The 17,933-nt window shown below is 38.7% G+C and overlaps 3 protein-coding genes and 1 non-coding gene across 4 annotated transcripts; 1 reads left to right on the plus strand and 3 right to left on the minus strand.

Annotated features, from left to right (window-relative positions):
* Nucleotides 1-3,316: 3,316 nt before the first annotated feature.
* LOC131325483 (uncharacterized) lies at nucleotides 3,317-8,155 on the minus strand. The gene is made up of 4 exons (XM_058357774.1): nucleotides 7,967-8,155; nucleotides 5,531-6,515; nucleotides 5,302-5,432; nucleotides 3,317-5,081 (listed from the first exon to the last, which is right to left on the minus strand). Exons 2-4 carry the CDS (start codon nucleotides 6,431-6,433, stop codon nucleotides 4,727-4,729), a joined length of 1,389 nt encoding a protein of 462 aa, XP_058213757.1. The 5' UTR covers nucleotides 6,434-6,515; nucleotides 7,967-8,155; the 3' UTR covers nucleotides 3,317-4,726.
* LOC131325484 (uncharacterized) lies at nucleotides 3,496-3,792 on the plus strand. The gene is given in 2 exon segments (XM_058357775.1): nucleotides 3,496-3,591; nucleotides 3,593-3,792. Coding segments are annotated over 2 exon segments (240 nt in total). The 3' UTR covers nucleotides 3,737-3,792.
* LOC131328160 (small nucleolar RNA snoR100) lies at nucleotides 7,423-7,528 on the minus strand. Its single transcript, XR_009200437.1, has one exon. It is a non-coding gene; the product is annotated as a small nucleolar RNA snoR100 (small nucleolar RNA).
* Nucleotides 8,156-11,921: 3,766 nt separating the features above from the next.
* LOC131325485 (probable glycosyltransferase At3g07620) lies at nucleotides 11,922-17,933 on the minus strand. The gene is made up of 5 exons (XM_058357776.1): nucleotides 17,630-17,933; nucleotides 15,964-16,910; nucleotides 15,742-15,872; nucleotides 13,872-14,220; nucleotides 11,922-13,346 (listed from the first exon to the last, which is right to left on the minus strand). Exons 2-5 carry the CDS (start codon nucleotides 16,816-16,818, stop codon nucleotides 12,681-12,683), a joined length of 2,001 nt encoding a protein of 666 aa, XP_058213759.1. The 5' UTR covers nucleotides 16,819-16,910; nucleotides 17,630-17,933; the 3' UTR covers nucleotides 11,922-12,680.

Consider the following 17,933-nt stretch of genomic DNA (forward strand, 5'->3'; position numbering starts at 1 on the left):
ACCACGGGTACTTCGCCGAATATCGTATGCCTTATCCGAACGTACATGTACTTGAGTTCGCTCGGTGATCTTACCAAACGCCCGGGGAGGGACATCCTCACGTTCGGCTAAGTTGTTCTTCGGAAAGAACACTAAACATTCGGAGATTCTTCGTCCGCCAGAAGTGGACTCCACCGAGTACAGTTGTTTATGGGACCTTCCAGAAGTATCTTTTGATAAGTAAGTTGTCCTTTCTGATATTCGAAGTGACATCTCTGAGTGAAGTGACCTTTCTGACATCGACCCATGTGACTCTGTAAGATCTGGGAAGTGATGATGCTCATTAAATGGCCCTGCTGCAGGACGCCATCCGAGCATTACGCGACACGTGGAAAGTAGAGCCAACTTGCTCAGCACTCTACTCCTTCACCTATAAATAGAAGGGTATTACCATCAAGAAAGATCATCAGAAAAACTTTTTCAAAACTATATTCTCTCCTCTTCTAGCTTATTTCTAACCAAACTTCTTCTTCTTCTTTCTCCACTTACTGACTAGTTCGTCGGAGCTTCTTTCCGGAGGAACAACCCCCTCCGGTTCTGCAGGTACCCCAAGTCCAACGTCATCTCTCACGGCTCAACACACGGAGACAGATACACAGGAAAGATCACAAAGAAAGCCACCCCCACATAATTGTTGGTCGCGGGCGCGCATCCTGTCTATGCGGATCGAACTGTGGCGTTTGGGGCTATGCTTTGGCTCACATCTTTCCCTTGGTCGGTGCACTATAGTAGCCTGCAAAAAAAAAAAAAAAAAAAGTATCAAAAAATTGTGTTGTGCTTATGCAAAATGCACAACTTGGTCGATCTTCTACGCAAAGATTAAAGACGAACAAAACCAATAAAAAAACAAACAAGGCAAAATATACGTGGTTCGACCCAAAGGTTGTGTGTCTAATCAACTGGGGAAGGAAAGAGATCAATCCACCGTCGATAATGAGAAATTACAGCACTCCACTGTCAATAATTGTGCCTCTTTGTTTTCCAAGATTCTCCCCTTACAATACACTCATTGAAACTCTGTAACTAGCTCCATGAAAGCTTTATATCCCGTACCCAAGCATCTGAACGGACTTAACCACCGTTTTTAATGTGAAATAACGGAGAACCGCGCTAGTCACATTCAAAGTGTGTCCGGACGGGATTTTGCTTGCGAGCTCTGTTTCCCCCCAGATCAAGCCACACGGCACGTCAGTACGTCACAACAAAATTGTTTTGTAAACTCTTGCTTGTTTTCATTATTCCATTGAAAAGTACAAAGTGAAGGGTCTGATAATCTTTTGGATATCAAACCTGTATTTCAGGGATAATTCCGTTGCCATATGTGGTGGCGATGATCGAAATAACGTTAAAAACTCCGAAAAGACGATTAACAGCAGAACTCCGTGTGATTAAGCAACACCATTCTTCAAGTGTGCATGGCAAAGAATAAAATTGGTAGGTTCAATTGATACGTCAAAACTCTAACTTTAACGAGCTTAAACATAGATTGAAGCTTGTTAATAATTACAAAGGAGTCTTAAGCTGAACAAAAAAGACTTTGATTTAATTTAGTTTGGTTCGATTGCTCAATTTATAATTTAGAATTGGTCTAGGGTTATAATTTAGAATTGGTCTAGGGTTAGGGTAGAACGGCGTATCTCTTTAGGTTTGATATCCCTTCCCTACCTCGCCTGACTTGGTCCCCAAGTAAGCGCGTGGAGGGCACACTTGGGTAACCGCCTCGGGCAACGTGATCACATATGACGCAACAGATAAGGCAGTTACAGACAGAGGCAGAGCTATCTTGAGACCCGGGGGTGCCTCAGCATCTTGAGCTCCCGAGTTGTAAAATTTTTATTTTGTATATGCCTGATTTTGAATATTATTGCTTATTATTTGTGTACAGTTATTTGTAATTTTAATAATTTTGGTTTGATTTGTTAAAAAATCGGTAATTTTACATTCTCATTTCTCAATTTCTTTCATAAATAAAAAATAAGCATGTGACAATTGAAGTAATCTAAAGAAAAGCACATAATAATTGGTATATTTTAACCACATTAGGTTACAATCATTTCAATGTATAAATGTAATGTATTGGAACAAAAACTTTATAGATATAATAAGTACAGCCCCACCGAGATCCAAATCCTGGCTCCGCCACTGGTTACGGAGCATATGACTTGAGCTGGCCGTAATAATGATCCGCGTGCTGTAACCACCTTGGCCTATGTCATGATTGATGATATATATACTTGGCTCAGGTGCACCCCTCCATTACAGGACCCCGGTTCTCGAGTAAGGACCACTAATCAAAATCATGTAAATTAATTTGAGATGATTTAGGTGAAAATTCCTTTGCTGCTCCGTGCTTGGACGATGATGGTTCACATAGTTTGTAAATAAAAGTGTATTCTCAATCTCATTGTCCAAGTAAACCACTTCTTAAAAATGTAAAAATTGAAAGATTCTTTTCCAAGTAAACCACTGTTATAACTTAGTTATATTTACTTAACTACCAACTACGGTTTAGTAGCATTGGTTAATGGTAAAAGGCAAGGAAAGGTAAGATTATTCATCTTGTGAGTAAACGACCGATAAAGAGGTGAGTAGGATAGGCCTAACGATCAATCTGTAGCAAGAGAGGGTTCGCCCGCTTTTTAGGTGGGTGAACAAAGTCAGAGTCAACCAATAGAGGGGGGAAAAGGGCAGCGAACGGGGTTTATCGGTTGATGTCAGCAAAAATACACGCTTAACTAGAGTACTGAAACATATCACAGTTATTAGGCATTTGAAAAAAGACTGATGGCATTTTTTTTTTTATCAGATAAAAGGGTGGGAGGGGGCAACCAGCGTAGCAACTCCCCTTGGGCGTGACCATACGGGCTCCCTATCCGCTGTGGAATGTCCGGTTCGAGCCATAGGGCCGTCACCACACCACCGCCTAGGTACAGGATGGCAAGGGAACAAATTCCCCATTTCCTTGCAACTGACAAGACTCAAACCTGAGTCTTGCCTGGGAATGAAGGAGGCTTTTGCCATCCAGGCTACCACCATCAGTGGTTGACTGATAGCATGTTTGCCGTTTTTTGGCTGGAAAGCCAATCCCATTGCCTACTTGCAGAGTTCCCAATTAAAACCGCCTCCAACACTATGTTGCTAGTATTTAATTCCCCTGTTCCTGTTCTTGCCCTCTTGAAATGGCTACAGCCAGCCACCCAGGGAATGTAAGCCTTATGGAAACAGATTCACCTATTTTGGACAAAAACACTTCCAAGTTTTGAAACTCTTGGAGACGTTCAGAAACACTAACTCCCCATTTCAAGCCAAGGATACTGGTCTTCTTTACAAGAGAAAAAATGGTACAACATCTAAGCACAATAACTGTTTACAGCAGCAAACCCACTCCCACTCGTTCGAAAGCCTCAACAGAAATCATCTAGGCTTGATCTGAAAAACTCTGTTATACCAGATAGAATGAAGGGTCATGTGGAAAAGGTCATACTTCAAGGGCTTAGCATGCCAAAGGAAATGCTTCTGCACCTTCCTCACCGCGAGTTGCATGTCAAGATACTTCTCCTCTGGTATTGAAAGGAGTATGTCTTTCAACTTCGGGATGTCTTTCTCTGCAAGAATTACTGAAAAAGAACCCCAGTCCAAAACCTCGAAAAAAGGAGGCACGAAATTATCTGATATGATCACCGGTATGCATTCGTAGAAAATTGATTCAACAACACGGGGGCTATTAACTTCATAACCCTTGGGACAGATGCAGTACTTGCTGCTTTTCATGTGCTGGATGTAGTTCATTTTGCTTGCAACTCCGGGAGGCATGGGACCGAGTATCTTCATATCGGGGTCTTTGTCTTTCCAGTACTTTAGTAAGATTGGACGAAGATACCCGTGTATGTTTCCAGCATAGAAGGCAAATATGTTCCTTTTAGAAGGAGGTTTTCCGCCCAGATCACGTTGTGGATTTCTGGCGGAGCGAACGTATGTTTCTGGAAGAGACACATCCCTCCCGATTTTGAAGCCTGCAGTTACATCGGCATTGCAGAGGGCTTTGATACAGTGCTCCATATGGTGCCTTGTCTCATACGGAGCCTACAAATAACTCAACCAACGAAAAATGTCAGCTTCCAAATACTACCCACAGTATCAAACCCCTGCAAAATGACACAACATGACATTCCAAGGCATCTGTCCAGCCAGTATGATGTGTGATTGTGTTGTCACCATACAAATCCGAGGTTCAGTCATTTAAGTAGAGAGGCAGATGGAAAGCTATAGGGAGTCCAATTCCCATAGATGATCACATATGAAAATAGTTTGTGAAAATGTTGACGGATATCCACATGAGAGAGAGACTGGACGTAGGAAAGAGATCTACGGAAACTGGTCTTAACGGCACAGGCACAACCCTTCACTGAGTTACACCAATTTGAATGCTTTTAATTTTCGATGATAAGGTAGCGATGACACCTGTTCATACTTCATATACTTGGTTGTTCTGTGCCTTCCATTTGCACTACCTAAACCTTGTCTTCAATCTATTTCCAGCCTCCCGGCATTTGCATCATTTTCTCGTTTCAATTAACAAACTCATCATTGAATACCAGTACGATCTGGTAATGTGTAGAACTGAGGACATGTTGAATATACACAACTACTTCACCCAAAAGCAAGAAAAATCGGAGAAGCATGGAAATCATACCCAATCATGGCAGGCCACAAGAAAATGATCAGCTCCACCAGTTCTATTCCAGAAGCGATACTTGGCTGCAATTCTTTCCGAGTACTGCTTCAAAAATTGGCGTAGGTTTGTACGGTTGTGAGAGTTACGGACATAAAGGGTATACTCTAGCATCCGTGAACTAAAAGGCATGTAAAATAGGTGTGCCCTTCTAGGGTCTTTCACAACAAACTGTTTATTTCCCTCCATCAGTTTCATAAACCATCCCTCAGACGCATATAACCCCTTGAGTATTGGCTGATGAAATATAGGCCTTTCTCCATCCTTGTAGACATAGACTTTGAGGGTTCGTTCCATCAGTTCATAGCTCCTGTTAATGAAACCAAACAAAGATTGGAAAGTATAAAAAAGAATGACATGCTTTCTCACAAGAAGAGAGTAGGATCGAGAATTCTAAACACAAACTCGGATATACATACAAATACAACAAAATTGAGAATTCTAGAATGAGGCAACTTCATAGATGAACTACTTATTTTGCCCTTGATGCAAAGAAGAGAGTATAATTCTGCACAGTCAAACTAGCTAACCTTTTAAACATGGAAACATTTCTAAAGAGAGGAGCATAGAGCTCCCCATCATTCTTCGCAATAGGGGTATTCTCAATCTGTGATTTTGCCGCTAGAATTTCCTGATCACGCACCGAGGACCATCGTGGCCTCTACAATCCAATGCAAACAATTAGCAAAGTGAGCTCTATAAGAAACGGCACATTTTTTGAAAGGCTGAAAGGTTTGGCATATAGAATGAAGTTCATACCATTGCACGTGATGAACGGCGGTGTCGAACTAATAACTGGTTCATCTCGTATATTGACATTACTGATTTTGGAGGCATATCACATCTCAGCTTCTTCGTCATTGTATTATTCACTGTTGTCAAGGTACTAATTGACATTCCAAGACCACTTTGCAATTTTAGATGGCTTCCATCCCTTGATACTAGTCTTATTTCTGCTCCACCTGAAGATCTTTTCGAAGCAGCAGAACCAATTGCAATGCTTCCATTTGATACCAGGTTCACTGGAGATGTGATGTTAATTGCCCCAACTTCCCTTGGCATCACATTTGTATCTGCTTCTGGGATAGTTTCTTTGGAAGTTCCATCACTATGTTCAACAATCTGCTCTACTGGCAGAATCCGCCTACTTTCATTTGCCTTTTCTGAGACTGAAATATAATCTAGATCGTGGTCTATGACATAATTATCATTCAAGTCTACAAAATTCTGGTCTTCAGAATCATCGCCTTTCGTATCGATATCATGTTCGCTAATTTTTTGTAGATCATTCATCCCCAGATCAAACTCATTTTTCATGCTTCTATTATCTCCCATTGGTCCACTGCTATGCCCAATTTCTCCAACCACATTATGTTTTTTAAGAGTTGTTACCACGCCGACAATCAGAGTAGCATCAACTGAATTTGAAACATTAAAAAGGATGGAGTTTCTAACCACAGTAGAATTAACAGATGATGATCCAGACAAGAAGATGCCCCGTCCCGGAAGGTCATCCCCAGAAAAAAGAGATAGAAGAGCAGTTCCATATGGAAGCATCAGGGACTGGCAAAACAAATGAGTGATTGCTACCAAACCCACTACAAAGAGCCATCTCCTTTTCTCAATGTGGCATAACCTTTGAAATTGTATGGGAAATTCCATGCCTTAAACTGCACCCAGTACCAGCATAATGCTGGGTTTATGTAACCATCAAGAGAACAAAATTTCGATTCTTCTTGTAGTCCTGCATAGTTATACCAAGAAAACGAAACAAAATTACCAGGAAACTTTGTAAGAACCACCAATACAGAAGCTGTGAATACTGAAATCCCAATGAAAAAATAGAAATTAAGACACAAAGGCGGGAGCGGGGGAATGATAAGAAGATGAAGCAGCAGTCTTTTTGTTTCATCGCTTTCTTGGCTGTAGATGAGGGCTCCCTCCTCGTCGTTATAGTCTAGGTTTACATAGTAAGTTCAATCTCATTATAAGTTACTGAGAGAAATCATCACCATCACAAAAGGTCACTAACTTTCTTTCCTTTTCTAATGCACATAAGATCACAATCATTTGTTCCCTTCTTCTCCTTATAATTCTTCAAAGAACATCCGAAGGGGTTGGCTTGGTGGAGAACATCTGGGATTTAACTGTGTGACCTGTCATAGGTCTTAGGTTTGAAACCTCTTAGGTGCTACAACTCTTGTGGGGCAGTCCATACAAGCTTTGCCCTAGTTTTAATTGGACTTCCACTAGTGGATGGTGGGATTAGTCCCCATAGATTAATCGCTTAGTCGAGGTGCACGAAAACTTGAACGTAGACCTTGTTATCAGAACAATATTCTTCAAAAGCAAATTCTTCTTTCTGGTCGATGGGATCAATATTTGGATTCTTTGGAACAAACCCACTGCAATTTGACCACCAACTCACCTCGGAATCAATTAGGCCAAGAGTATATACATGTATTTACACATTCAAATACAACAACAATAACAGAACCCATCTACATCCAGTCCTCAATCATTGGGGGCATGGGCGGAGAGGATTGGAGACAAACCTAAACTTTGGCAATAAATGCCCACAGTAGCTATTGTTAGAATACCGCTGAAACAGTGCTCCCCCTATACCTCCAAGAACCGAGGAGCAAAAAGGACATTTTGTTGCGGAACCATGTCCCAAAACAAAGCGGAAAGGCATCAGGGAGGACATTCTAGAAACCTAAATCAACTTATGTGCACATTACCATGCTTCCTTCGTTCAGTCAAGAGCATTGGAAAGCACAATACACACATTCAAATACCAAAAAAAAAAAAAATTCATCATTGCAAGAAACATCGTGTGCGACAATGAAAGAGAGAAGCATGAAATTATGCTATTGAAGTTTGATCAAGAAACACATCTTCCACTTGCCAACAACAAACTCATACCCAAGCTCATCAGCATCACAAAATCCAAGTTCATGAGCATAATCGTAACAAATATAGAACTATTTTTTATTTTTTATTTTGGATAAAAAATGGCAATCAGTTAGCTCTTCGTCTCAATTTTCAGGCTAGGTAATGCTAAGATTCCAATTCCCAGATATCACAAGCATATATGCATACATACAGACATTTTTACACACACACACACACACACACACAGATACAGAGAGAGAGAGAGAGAGAGAGAGAGAGAGAGAGAGAGAGAATGTTTACAGCAGGAAGTAGAAGCTGAAACTTCAGACAAGAGTGAAGCCCTAACATAGAAGGACCATCGATCGAACTACTCTGAGAATTTAACATAGATCACGTCACACCTTGGCATTTTTTTTCCTTATTCGGTAAAAAACACCATACCCAGTTCCAGAGTGAGTTCAACCTCGAACCTACAATAGTAAAGCTTTACTTCTTGAACAAAGCTATGGTACACATGGTATATCGTATATCTAAATTATGACAATTTGTGATTTTTATTATGACAATTTTTGGTTTTCTAATGCATATTTTTGATACTAGTTACGACTTCTATTTTAAAATTTACCTGTTGAACAGGTCATTAGCAGGTTATCCATAGTTAAAAAATATTGTTATTATGTAACCATAATTATTTGTACCAGAAACCATAATACTTGTACCCCAACCAAATATATGTGTACAATATCACAAATTAAATAATGCTATCCACAAATGTTATGACAACACCATAAATTGACATTATCTTACCACAATGAGTCGTACCAAATTTTTTTTGACACGTATGATATTCCGTAACAAAATCAAAATATGTCGTACCAGAATCAACAATTGTTATATTCAAACAAAATACATGTGTAAAATACCACAAATTCAGTAAAATAACCAAATTTGTTATGACAACACCTAAAATTGTCATTTCTTATCACAACGTATCGTATCAACAGAAAAAAAAATATTTAAATACTACAAATTATATAACAAATCATAATTGTTATGACAATACCATAATTTGGCATTTTCATGCCCACAACTGTCATAGCAAAGAAAATTGATTAAAATATTTCGTAACAAGACCAAAATACCACAAATTCAGTAATATAACCAAATTTGTTATATCAAGATCATAAATTGACGTTTTCATACCCACAACGTGTCATATAAAAAAAATTCAATCGGAATGTTCAATTAACGATAATTATAATTAGCAAAATACCAAATCACAAATTCAGTAATATAACCAAATTTATTATGACAATATCATAAATTGACGTTTTCATACCCAAAACGTGTCGTATGAAAAAAATTCAATCGGAATGTACAATTAACGATAGTTATAATCAACAAAATACCAAACCATAAATTCAGTAATATAACCAAATTTGTTATGACAACACCATAAATTAACGTTTTCATACCCACAACGTGTCGTATAAAAAAATTCAATCAGAATATTCAGTTAACGATAGTTATAATCAGCAAAATACCATACCATAACTATACGTCGTTAGCGAGTATATTTTTAGAATGATCGATCATAACTGTTAGAATATCAAGTCATACGATATTCAGTATTGTCACCAAAATTAGATATCGACAATTGCGTAATCGAAAAAATTTAATTTATCCAGATACAAGAATGAAGTTGATCGCTTATCATTACACCCTTAATCAGACAATTAAAATCTTTTTACTATTGAATTCGGGTGCCGATGAAAGGGCTTTCTAAACCCTATCGAGCCAAAAAATTACGTAGATTATTTAATCAACAAATATAACGAAATCAATGGTTTTGATCGTTATTATTGTGTCGCGGTTGCAAGTCAACCGTACATTCAGTTACAACTGAGAAATTGGTTTTATATCAAATATATTGAATGCACAATTCTAAATGTTCTTTTGGTACGACACATTGTGGTAAGAAAATACTAATTTTTTGTGTTGTCATAACAATTATGGTTATGTTATCTAATTTGTAGTATTTTACAAAAGAGAGAGAGGGAGAGAGAGTCAAGTAAGAGAGAATAACATATTACCTGCTTAGCCATTTTTTTATTTTATTAATTGATTTAATAAATGGATGGTCCGGATTATTCACTTTTAAATTCAATGGTTAAAAATCATGGTACGTATGGTACACTCCCTAATAAGAGGTGTGTACCATAGGACTACCCTTGCTTCTTTTATCTTATTAGAGTACTTTTATAGTACTAATCAAAAGAATCTCATACCTACCGAAAAATTATTCAATGCTACTGGGGTACCACCACGTGGTGACATAGGTTTTTTCTTAACCACACATTTTTGTGAAATCATCCGAAATTAAGTATGAAGACTTCACAATAATGTATGATGGTGAGAGATTTGGAGTACCTCAACGTGATGTTCCAAGGGCACTTAATAATCCCTCCATACCTGCTATCGATAAAAAAAAATCTGGGAGTTTCAGGTTTAAAAAATATCTTTTGGTTAATAAAGATAAGGCCCTTCATGGACACCTAGGATTTGCCTTGGCTGCCACTGTGACTCACTTGTGGCCGTAAATGAATTGAATCGTTCGTAAACTGTTCGAGGTTCGACTCGGTAAAGGTTCATCTGAGTTCGATTCGTCTACTAAATGAACTGCATCTGAACAGAAATTTTAGGCTCGTTTCATAAATAAGCCGAACATGAACACAGCAATATTCAGCTCAATTAGGCTCGCGAAACTGAAGTATATGTGTATCATGAGGATTTTATATAGTTATATAGTGAAAATTTTAAAACTTGTAAAAGTCTAAACGTTTGCAATTACTAAAAATTTACTTCTGTATATGTTTTTATCATTTTATATGTATATAAACATATTGATGTACATAATGAAAAATTTATTTGCAGTTTTAGATCAGTATGAGGGTATAAAAATATGATATTATTGAATCGTTAAGGCTCATGAACAAGCTCGAGTTCAATCCAAACTTGGGCAAGCTCGGTTCGAGTTTGGCTCGTCATAATTTTCATTGAGTTCGGCTCGAGCTCGAGTTCGCTAAAAAACTTAATAAACGAATCTGAACATTCTAATATTCGTCTCATTTACAGCTCACTCACTCATGTCTAGTAGCCACAACAAGAGGTTAACGAGCTCCGTGGGTGGGTGCGCGGGTATACCCAACGAGGGCTGTCTCCTCGTTTATAAATACGCGTCTGGATTAGCTTACGCGTAACTAACGAAAAATCAGATAGTCGATACGGTAATCCGATCCAATTGGATTCATTGGTCTATTTGAAAATTAAGCACTAACTCACTTGAAACCTTGGAGTTACATCTAAACAGTTAGCTTCTTGTGAGAGATTCTTTACTTAGCTTAAGTGCAGACCTCATAGATTCTCGTACTTTGATGATTCGAGCAGCTCAATATGATCAGAACATGATTTTAAGGGTCCAAACGAGAAATTAGCAAAAAATATGACCGGAAATATCTTCATCCGAGCAGTTTTCATTGAACGGTTCAACAAAAAGCTATTTAAATCAAGCACTTTCCAGTTATATTTTTTGCTGATTTCTCACGAAGATCTTTAAAATCACATTCTGAACACATTGAACTGTTTGGATCATCGAAATTTGATCGAAAAGTAAAGGGAGATCCGCACTTGAGGTCCTTACAAGAAGTTTTCTATACATCTACCAAATACACAACACTCCTAAAAACACCGCAAGTAACCTTAATGAATTGGATTCATGAACGGGTCGGATCGAATATCGAATTTTGATAATTAGATTTGGATCTAATTTGGTCCATTAACGGTCTTATTTCCACCAGATTTGAATCTAATTCAGTCCGTTGACAACCATTTCTAACCTGACAAGCTACCTTGAAACCCTTACTTGAGGAGTTGATTTTTCAGACAAGTTGTTTACATGTCGGTATCGGAACAAGCTGATAAATTGATTTTAGCACTTCACATTTAGCCATTGGTACTCCACTTTTTGTCTTTTTTCCACTTGAAATTATAACAATACCCTTTAAAGTGGATGAACACTAACAAGATAAATGATAATTTGGTAATTTCGCATAGGATAAAGACAAAAAATGGAGTGTCAATAGCTAAATATGGAGTGTCAAAAGCTAGATGCACCGTGCACGAGATTACTTTGTTCAAACCTATGATTTCGACCTAAAAGGAATATTGAAGAATAAAGAGAACAAACAACGCTAAGAGGTGCAAGTTGACATCTTCAAGCCTTGTCGAATTAATACTAGAACCACTCTAACTAGTGTACAGCAATCAAGGCAAAACAAAGCTTCTTCAACAGTGTTTTGTGCAATCTATTGCAACCAAAATCTTGCCCAGAACGATTTCCTTCTCCTCAACAAGTTTTTTCAGTTTTAATCCTTTGTACCATCATTTTGCCGAAACATACCACTTCAACATGTGCTTTTTAGGGGTTAAAGATCGAGTTACAGATCTGGATCCATAATCACACTATAACAAATCTTGCAACCGCCGAAAGTCAATTGGCAGTGTTGAGTTTCTACTTGTTTTCACATGATTACATAACAGATCTTGAACATAATTTTGCCTGCATCACCAATATCCGAGCCAACAGAAGACCATCTCAAAATGTTGGATCACCTTGTACCGGATAACCTGAGACAAACCCAAGGCACAGCTGGAAATATGGGTCAGAGAACAATTGGAAACAGTCACTGGATCTCCGCAGTTCCAATATCTTCAATTGGAAAGTCAATTGGCAGTGTTGAGTTTCTACTGGCTTATGCACAAGGACGCGAAACGAAGACCAGCTTTTCACTATGATACCTGCGGTTCCAATATCTTCAATCCCTCCATTATGGTTTGCAATATTCTCAATTGGTGTTTGCACTTCAGTTTAGAAAAAAAAACGATGCTTCTGTGTTGTGCTCTGAACTCCCGCTGTAGGGGTATTCAGATATCCATAGTCCTATTGCATCCTCATCTAAAGCCTTACCTGAAAAACTCTGTTATACCAAACCGAGTGAAGGATCATATGAAACAAGTCATACTTCACTGGCTTTTTGTGCCAAAGAAAATGCTGTTGCACCATCTTCACTCTTTGCTGCATGGCGAGGTACTTCTCTTCTGGAACTGAGAGAAGTATACTCCTCAAGTTTGGAATGTCTTTCTCTAAAACAAACACGGAAAACGCCTCCCAATCTAGTACCTCAAAGAATGGTGGCACATAATTATCTGATATGATCACTGGCACACACCCATAGTATATTGCTTCGACAATCCGGGGCGTATGGACTTCATAACCCCTTGCACAGATGCAATACTTGCTGCTTTTCATGTACTCCCTATATTTCGTTTTTCCTTCAATATCACGAGGCATTGGGCCAAATATCTTCATGTCTGGTTCTTTTTTCTCCCAATAATGTAGTAGAATCGGACGAACATAACCATGCATGCCCCCGGCAAAGAAGGCCATAACAGGTCTATCGGAAGGGGGTTTGCCTCCCATATCTTTTTGGGGATCCTGCGAAGTGCGGATATATGTCACCGGAAGAGATACATCCTTGCCTATTCTGAAGCCTCCAGCAACATTGGAATTGCAAAGAGCTCTGATGCAATTCCCCATATTCTCCCTTGTTATCCGAGGTGCCTGCAAAGTCCTGTTTTTCATCAGAAAAACAGAAGAATACACTACACCAACTAAAGTTGAAATTAATACAGATACATTTGGCTCAGGGTTAGTTTTGGGTACAGAATGCCTCAGCCTGTGACCGCTCTAAAATAGAGTGCGACATTGAATACCACAAGGGGACATCCTTCCAAATACTAAATGGTTCAAGTAGAGATGGCGAAACACAGTCCGACAAGTCTTGGCATGCAAATGAGTCACCCTTTCTGATGCTTCACAGATTTTCACCCCTTTTTTTCTTTTCACAGAACAGACAAGACAAAAGAATCATATGCTTTAACTTGATAATTATCAAGCTGATCAATTAGGGTACCAATAGCACCTTTAAGAGATCATATTAGAGTATCACAAACATGGTCAAGATTGAGCTTCAGGGAGAAAAGAAAAGAAAAAGACACTTCTTTTATGAAAGGGAACCCCCGGGGAATAGCCAAGACCCATAGAAAAGAAAAGAAGAGATTCTGAATCAAGGGATTAGAAGCATACCCAATCATGACAAGCAACAAGAAAATGATCTGCTCCTCTAGCTTTGTTCCAAAACCGATACTTCTTAGCAATAATGCCTGTGTAATTCGTTAGATATTTCTCCAAGTCCTTTTGATGGGCAAATGATTCTTGATGAAGAGCACTCCTTAGCTTTAGTGAACTGAAAGGTAAATAAAATAAGTGAGCTTTTCGGGGGTCCCTTGCAACAAATTGTTTATTTCCTTCCATCAATTTCATGAACCATCCCTCAGAAGCATAGATTCCCCTTAAATGTGGCTGATGAAATACTGGCTTGTCCCCTTCCTTATAGATGTACACTTTGAGCATGCGTTCCATCAGCTCATAGCTCCTACAATTAATACCACGCACCACCATAAATTAGAAGTTCATATCCTACATCTTAGACAAGTACTGTAATGGTTTCTTTTTCTCTTTCTTTTTTTCACAAAATAAACACACGTTTGCTTATGGCAAATCCCCATAAAGGAACCTCAATATGTGTACTTGTTTCATATTTTGAATCTAACATTGATTTTAATTGCTATGTATCCAATTTAGTTAAGTTATATTCCCCATGGAAGAAAAACAATAAGCTTTTTGCTTGTTAAAATGACGACTAAATCTGATGTGCATGTTTTATATAAAAACCAAATCTGACAGTACTATCATGCGAGCAAGCGAACACCGTAATCGGAACATATTTAAGGAAACTAATATGTATTAAAACCATTCAATAGAACTAAAAATATGTTAGTATCAAAAAAGGCTATTCAGAAGTGCTACTGCTTGTAGCATTATCAAGGAGAGGTAGAGGGTGACACTTCCTTCCAATGCTTTCATTAAGAGGATATTTAATTCGACTACACAGTCACTACAATACTTGCCATAGTGCTAGGTCATGATCTCTAAGTGACGAGATGGTACAATTTACCAAGCACTACTTACACATACAATCCTGGAAAACAAGCAATATGAAGTTTTAAAGATGCGACAAGAACATATCCATGTGTAAGATGGACTTGACAGCACATTAAACCCATTGTAAGTGGTAACCACAGATCTGCATTTGTCACACCAGAAAGTCGCGTGGAGGGATTTTTCATTTATAACAAGGAGTATTGAACTGAAAGGACATCTCTTGGCCAGCTGTTTCGGGTAAGTTCCCATGGTGTCAACTGACTCGTGTAGGTATTGTTGGATATACCTCTTTGGCAACAGTTACAACATCATTAGCAATTTCAGCTGTGACATCTGTCCTCTTTTTTCCCTTTCTAATGCGCTTATTGAGTTTCTTTGGTTTCAAAATTGTATGGGCGAGGCACAGTGAGTTGACCGATATAGCTGACCATGAGGTGATCCAGTAATCTGATCGAATTAGGAAGTGAGGGAATAAAGGATGGAGCCTGTATGACCTTGAACTGCATTGGTATGTGCTAAGCCCAACATCGAGGTAAGATAGAATGAACAGAACCCTTGTTGGCCCATGCAGCTAATTCCCACCTCGGATGTTAGATCCACGGATTTCCAGTTCATAGTATATAAGTAGGATCAACAAACCCAAATGACATCCCTAGATAAGCCGCTTATTGAAAAACCATATTATGCTCGCATCACTAGCAGAATTTTTCGTCCCTGTATCTACACATGAATTTATCTTGGTAATGTACATAACTCCACCTCCTGTATTGTGGTGCCAAAACAATGCAAGTGTTTTTAGGTGTGGTAGAGGAAGCAATGATTCCATACCAATACATCAAAAAGAGTTTCGCGAGTGATCATCTCCGGACAAAAAAAAAAAACTTTTCACAGTTAAAAAAAAACAACAACAAAGTGCATGCATACTCTTATTTTTCAGGTTATGCGGATTTACCTCTTAAACATGGAGACATTTCGAAACAGAGAGGCATATAGTTCTGGACTGTTCCCTATGATAGGAGTATTTTCAATTTGTGATCTTGCAAATTGAAGTTCCCGATCACGCGGAGAAGACAAGTGTGGCTTCTGTAACAAGCAATAGAAGTCGTCAAGAACCTTGAACACATGAAATTATCCTTATTGTTCGAACAGAAACCTTAATATCCCAAATCCATACCATCGATTTAGATGCATCAGCACCTCGAAGCAATAAAATAGTCATCTGGGATATTGATGTTGACTTCATCCCCCTCTTGTTGATGATAGAATTACCAGCCACGAATGAATTATTGCTCCAAGAAGCTGAAGTTTGCAAGAGCTCGTTATTTGTATCCTTGGACTGGGTTTCCTCAAGTTGTGTCTTGTTCGGTGCTGAAGATATTTTCCCACCAACAGATGACAGTGGAGTTCTTGACTTCGCATCTAAGTTTTCTATAATATTCGTAGAAATTCTTGTTGGCAAGAGCCTGGGGGACTCAATACTGGATAGATTGTTAACCTCCCCCGGTGTGGAAAAGGTGCTTGTTTTTGAAAGTTTGCCTGATTCCTTAACATGCCCCCTGGGACCGAGTTGGAATTTTAATCCCATTTCCTGAGTAGTGCTATTATCATTTACACTGTTATCAAGGTCCAAATTTCTACCAAATGCAACGTCATTATGTGATTGTCCATCCTCATCTAATTCTGTAGAATTATCCATCTCTTTATCATTGTCTGATGGAAACTCGTAGTCTTTCTCCATGCCTTCCCTTTCAGTTTCATCTGCACTCTTGTCCTCGGATTCCGAAACGTCATTGATCACTTTCTGAACTACATCAAGGCAGGTAGATTGTGAACAATTCGAAAGGGTTGTACTTTCAACCCTCACAAAAACTGAACCCTTAGTTGCAAGTGATAGAGCTAATGCATAACTTTCATAGGGAAACACTGTCAATTGAACCATAACCGCAACGAAACCTATTATTCCTATGACAACGAGTAGTCTCTGGATTTGTACACGATACAGCCTTTGAAATTGAACTCCAAGTTCCATAATTCAAGTTAGCAATGATCAATAAACCATTGTAGGTACACTCCAGCGGTGGTTGGGAGAACAAATTACTGGCGCTTGCGTCACACCATCTCCTGGAAAACAGGAATACATTGGATAGAAAGAGCTTATTTATGCAACATAAATTTCGGATCGACTCACTGAAATTCCCATATCTAGCTTGTTGCAAGTTTTGAAGCTAACCGAGAAGACATTTAAAGAGAAATTTGAACAATTTAAGAACTGTCCCATTTCGAGTAGGTCTGCACAAAGCTTAGGGGAAGATCGAAGGTGCCCCACTCAACCCAGTTAACGCATACAACAAAATCAAGAAAACAGAAGAAATTGAGCAAACTTAACTGGGAGCCGTCCATAGTCCATACACTCTTATTCCAACTAAAATCTACCTTGAAGCTCTCTCATTTTGGAGTCAGTAGGGTTGCAATCCAATAATAAACAAACATTACTAGATTTAGCTTTGATGTTAGCAATAGCCTTACAAACATAAACGTCCTCGTCCGATTCAAAGAAAATTTTAGAACCCACATTGAAACCCACATATATTTCCAAGCAAAGCAGTGCAAATGTATCAACTAATCATACATCAGTGAAAAACAATCAAACAAAAATCATCTAGCACCTCTTCAATCCCCTAAACAAAGTGGCGAACCAAGATAAGTAAAAAGGAGATCTTTCTCGGAAATCATGGTAACAAATACACAAAAGAAAGTGATCAATATCAAGAACGTACACATTCCAAATAGTTAGAGTTTTTTTTTTTAATAACTGGATGTCCGGGTCAGTTTATGCATACCTGGGCTAACTCCGGGGCTTAACAACTAGGCAAACCCTCTAAATGTGTGGTCTCCGAGAAATTGGAACTGTGATGCGACAACCCTTTCAGTTTCCAGATAATAGGAGTTGATGTTAGCTGAGAAGGAGAAGAAAATTCGGGTCCCTTGCTCAAGGAGACAACTCTAGGTCGGAAGCTGAGAGACGCCAGAACAGAGACTGAGAAGAGGTCGCTGAATTAACAGTAATGGTGGTGAAAAGCAACGAAAATGCAATTTCTCTACACTTCGAGGGTGCTTTTTGCGATAAACAAGACGACGTGGGGC

Source organism: Rhododendron vialii, chromosome 5a (genome assembly GCF_030253575.1).
Source record: "Rhododendron vialii isolate Sample 1 chromosome 5a, ASM3025357v1".
NCBI lineage: Eukaryota > Viridiplantae > Streptophyta > Magnoliopsida > Ericales > Ericaceae > Rhododendron > Rhododendron vialii.

Bases quoted from the DNA above. Each gene is read 5' to 3' on its own strand.
- LOC131325483 (XM_058357774.1), bottom strand. From the start codon at position 6,433: ATGGAATTTCCCATACAATTTCAAAGGTTATGCCACATTGAGAAAAGG. The intron at 5,433-5,530 runs GTATGAACTTCA...ATTGGATTGTAG, and splicing joins GCCGTTCATCACGTGCAATG to AGGCCACGATGGTCCTCGGT. The intron at 5,082-5,301 runs GTTAGCTAGTTT...TTTCATTAACAG, and splicing joins AATGTTTCCATGTTTAAAAG to GAGCTATGAACTGATGGAAC.
- LOC131325485 (XM_058357776.1), bottom strand. From the start codon at position 16,818: ATGGAACTTGGAGTTCAATTTCAAAGGCTGTATCGTGTACAAATCCAG. The intron at 15,873-15,963 runs GTATGGATTTGG...TGCTTGTTACAG, and splicing joins CTGATGCATCTAAATCGATG to AAGCCACACTTGTCTTCTCC. The intron at 13,347-13,871 runs GTATGCTTCTAA...AGGACTTTGCAG, and splicing joins TTGTTGCTTGTCATGATTGG to GCACCTCGGATAACAAGGGA.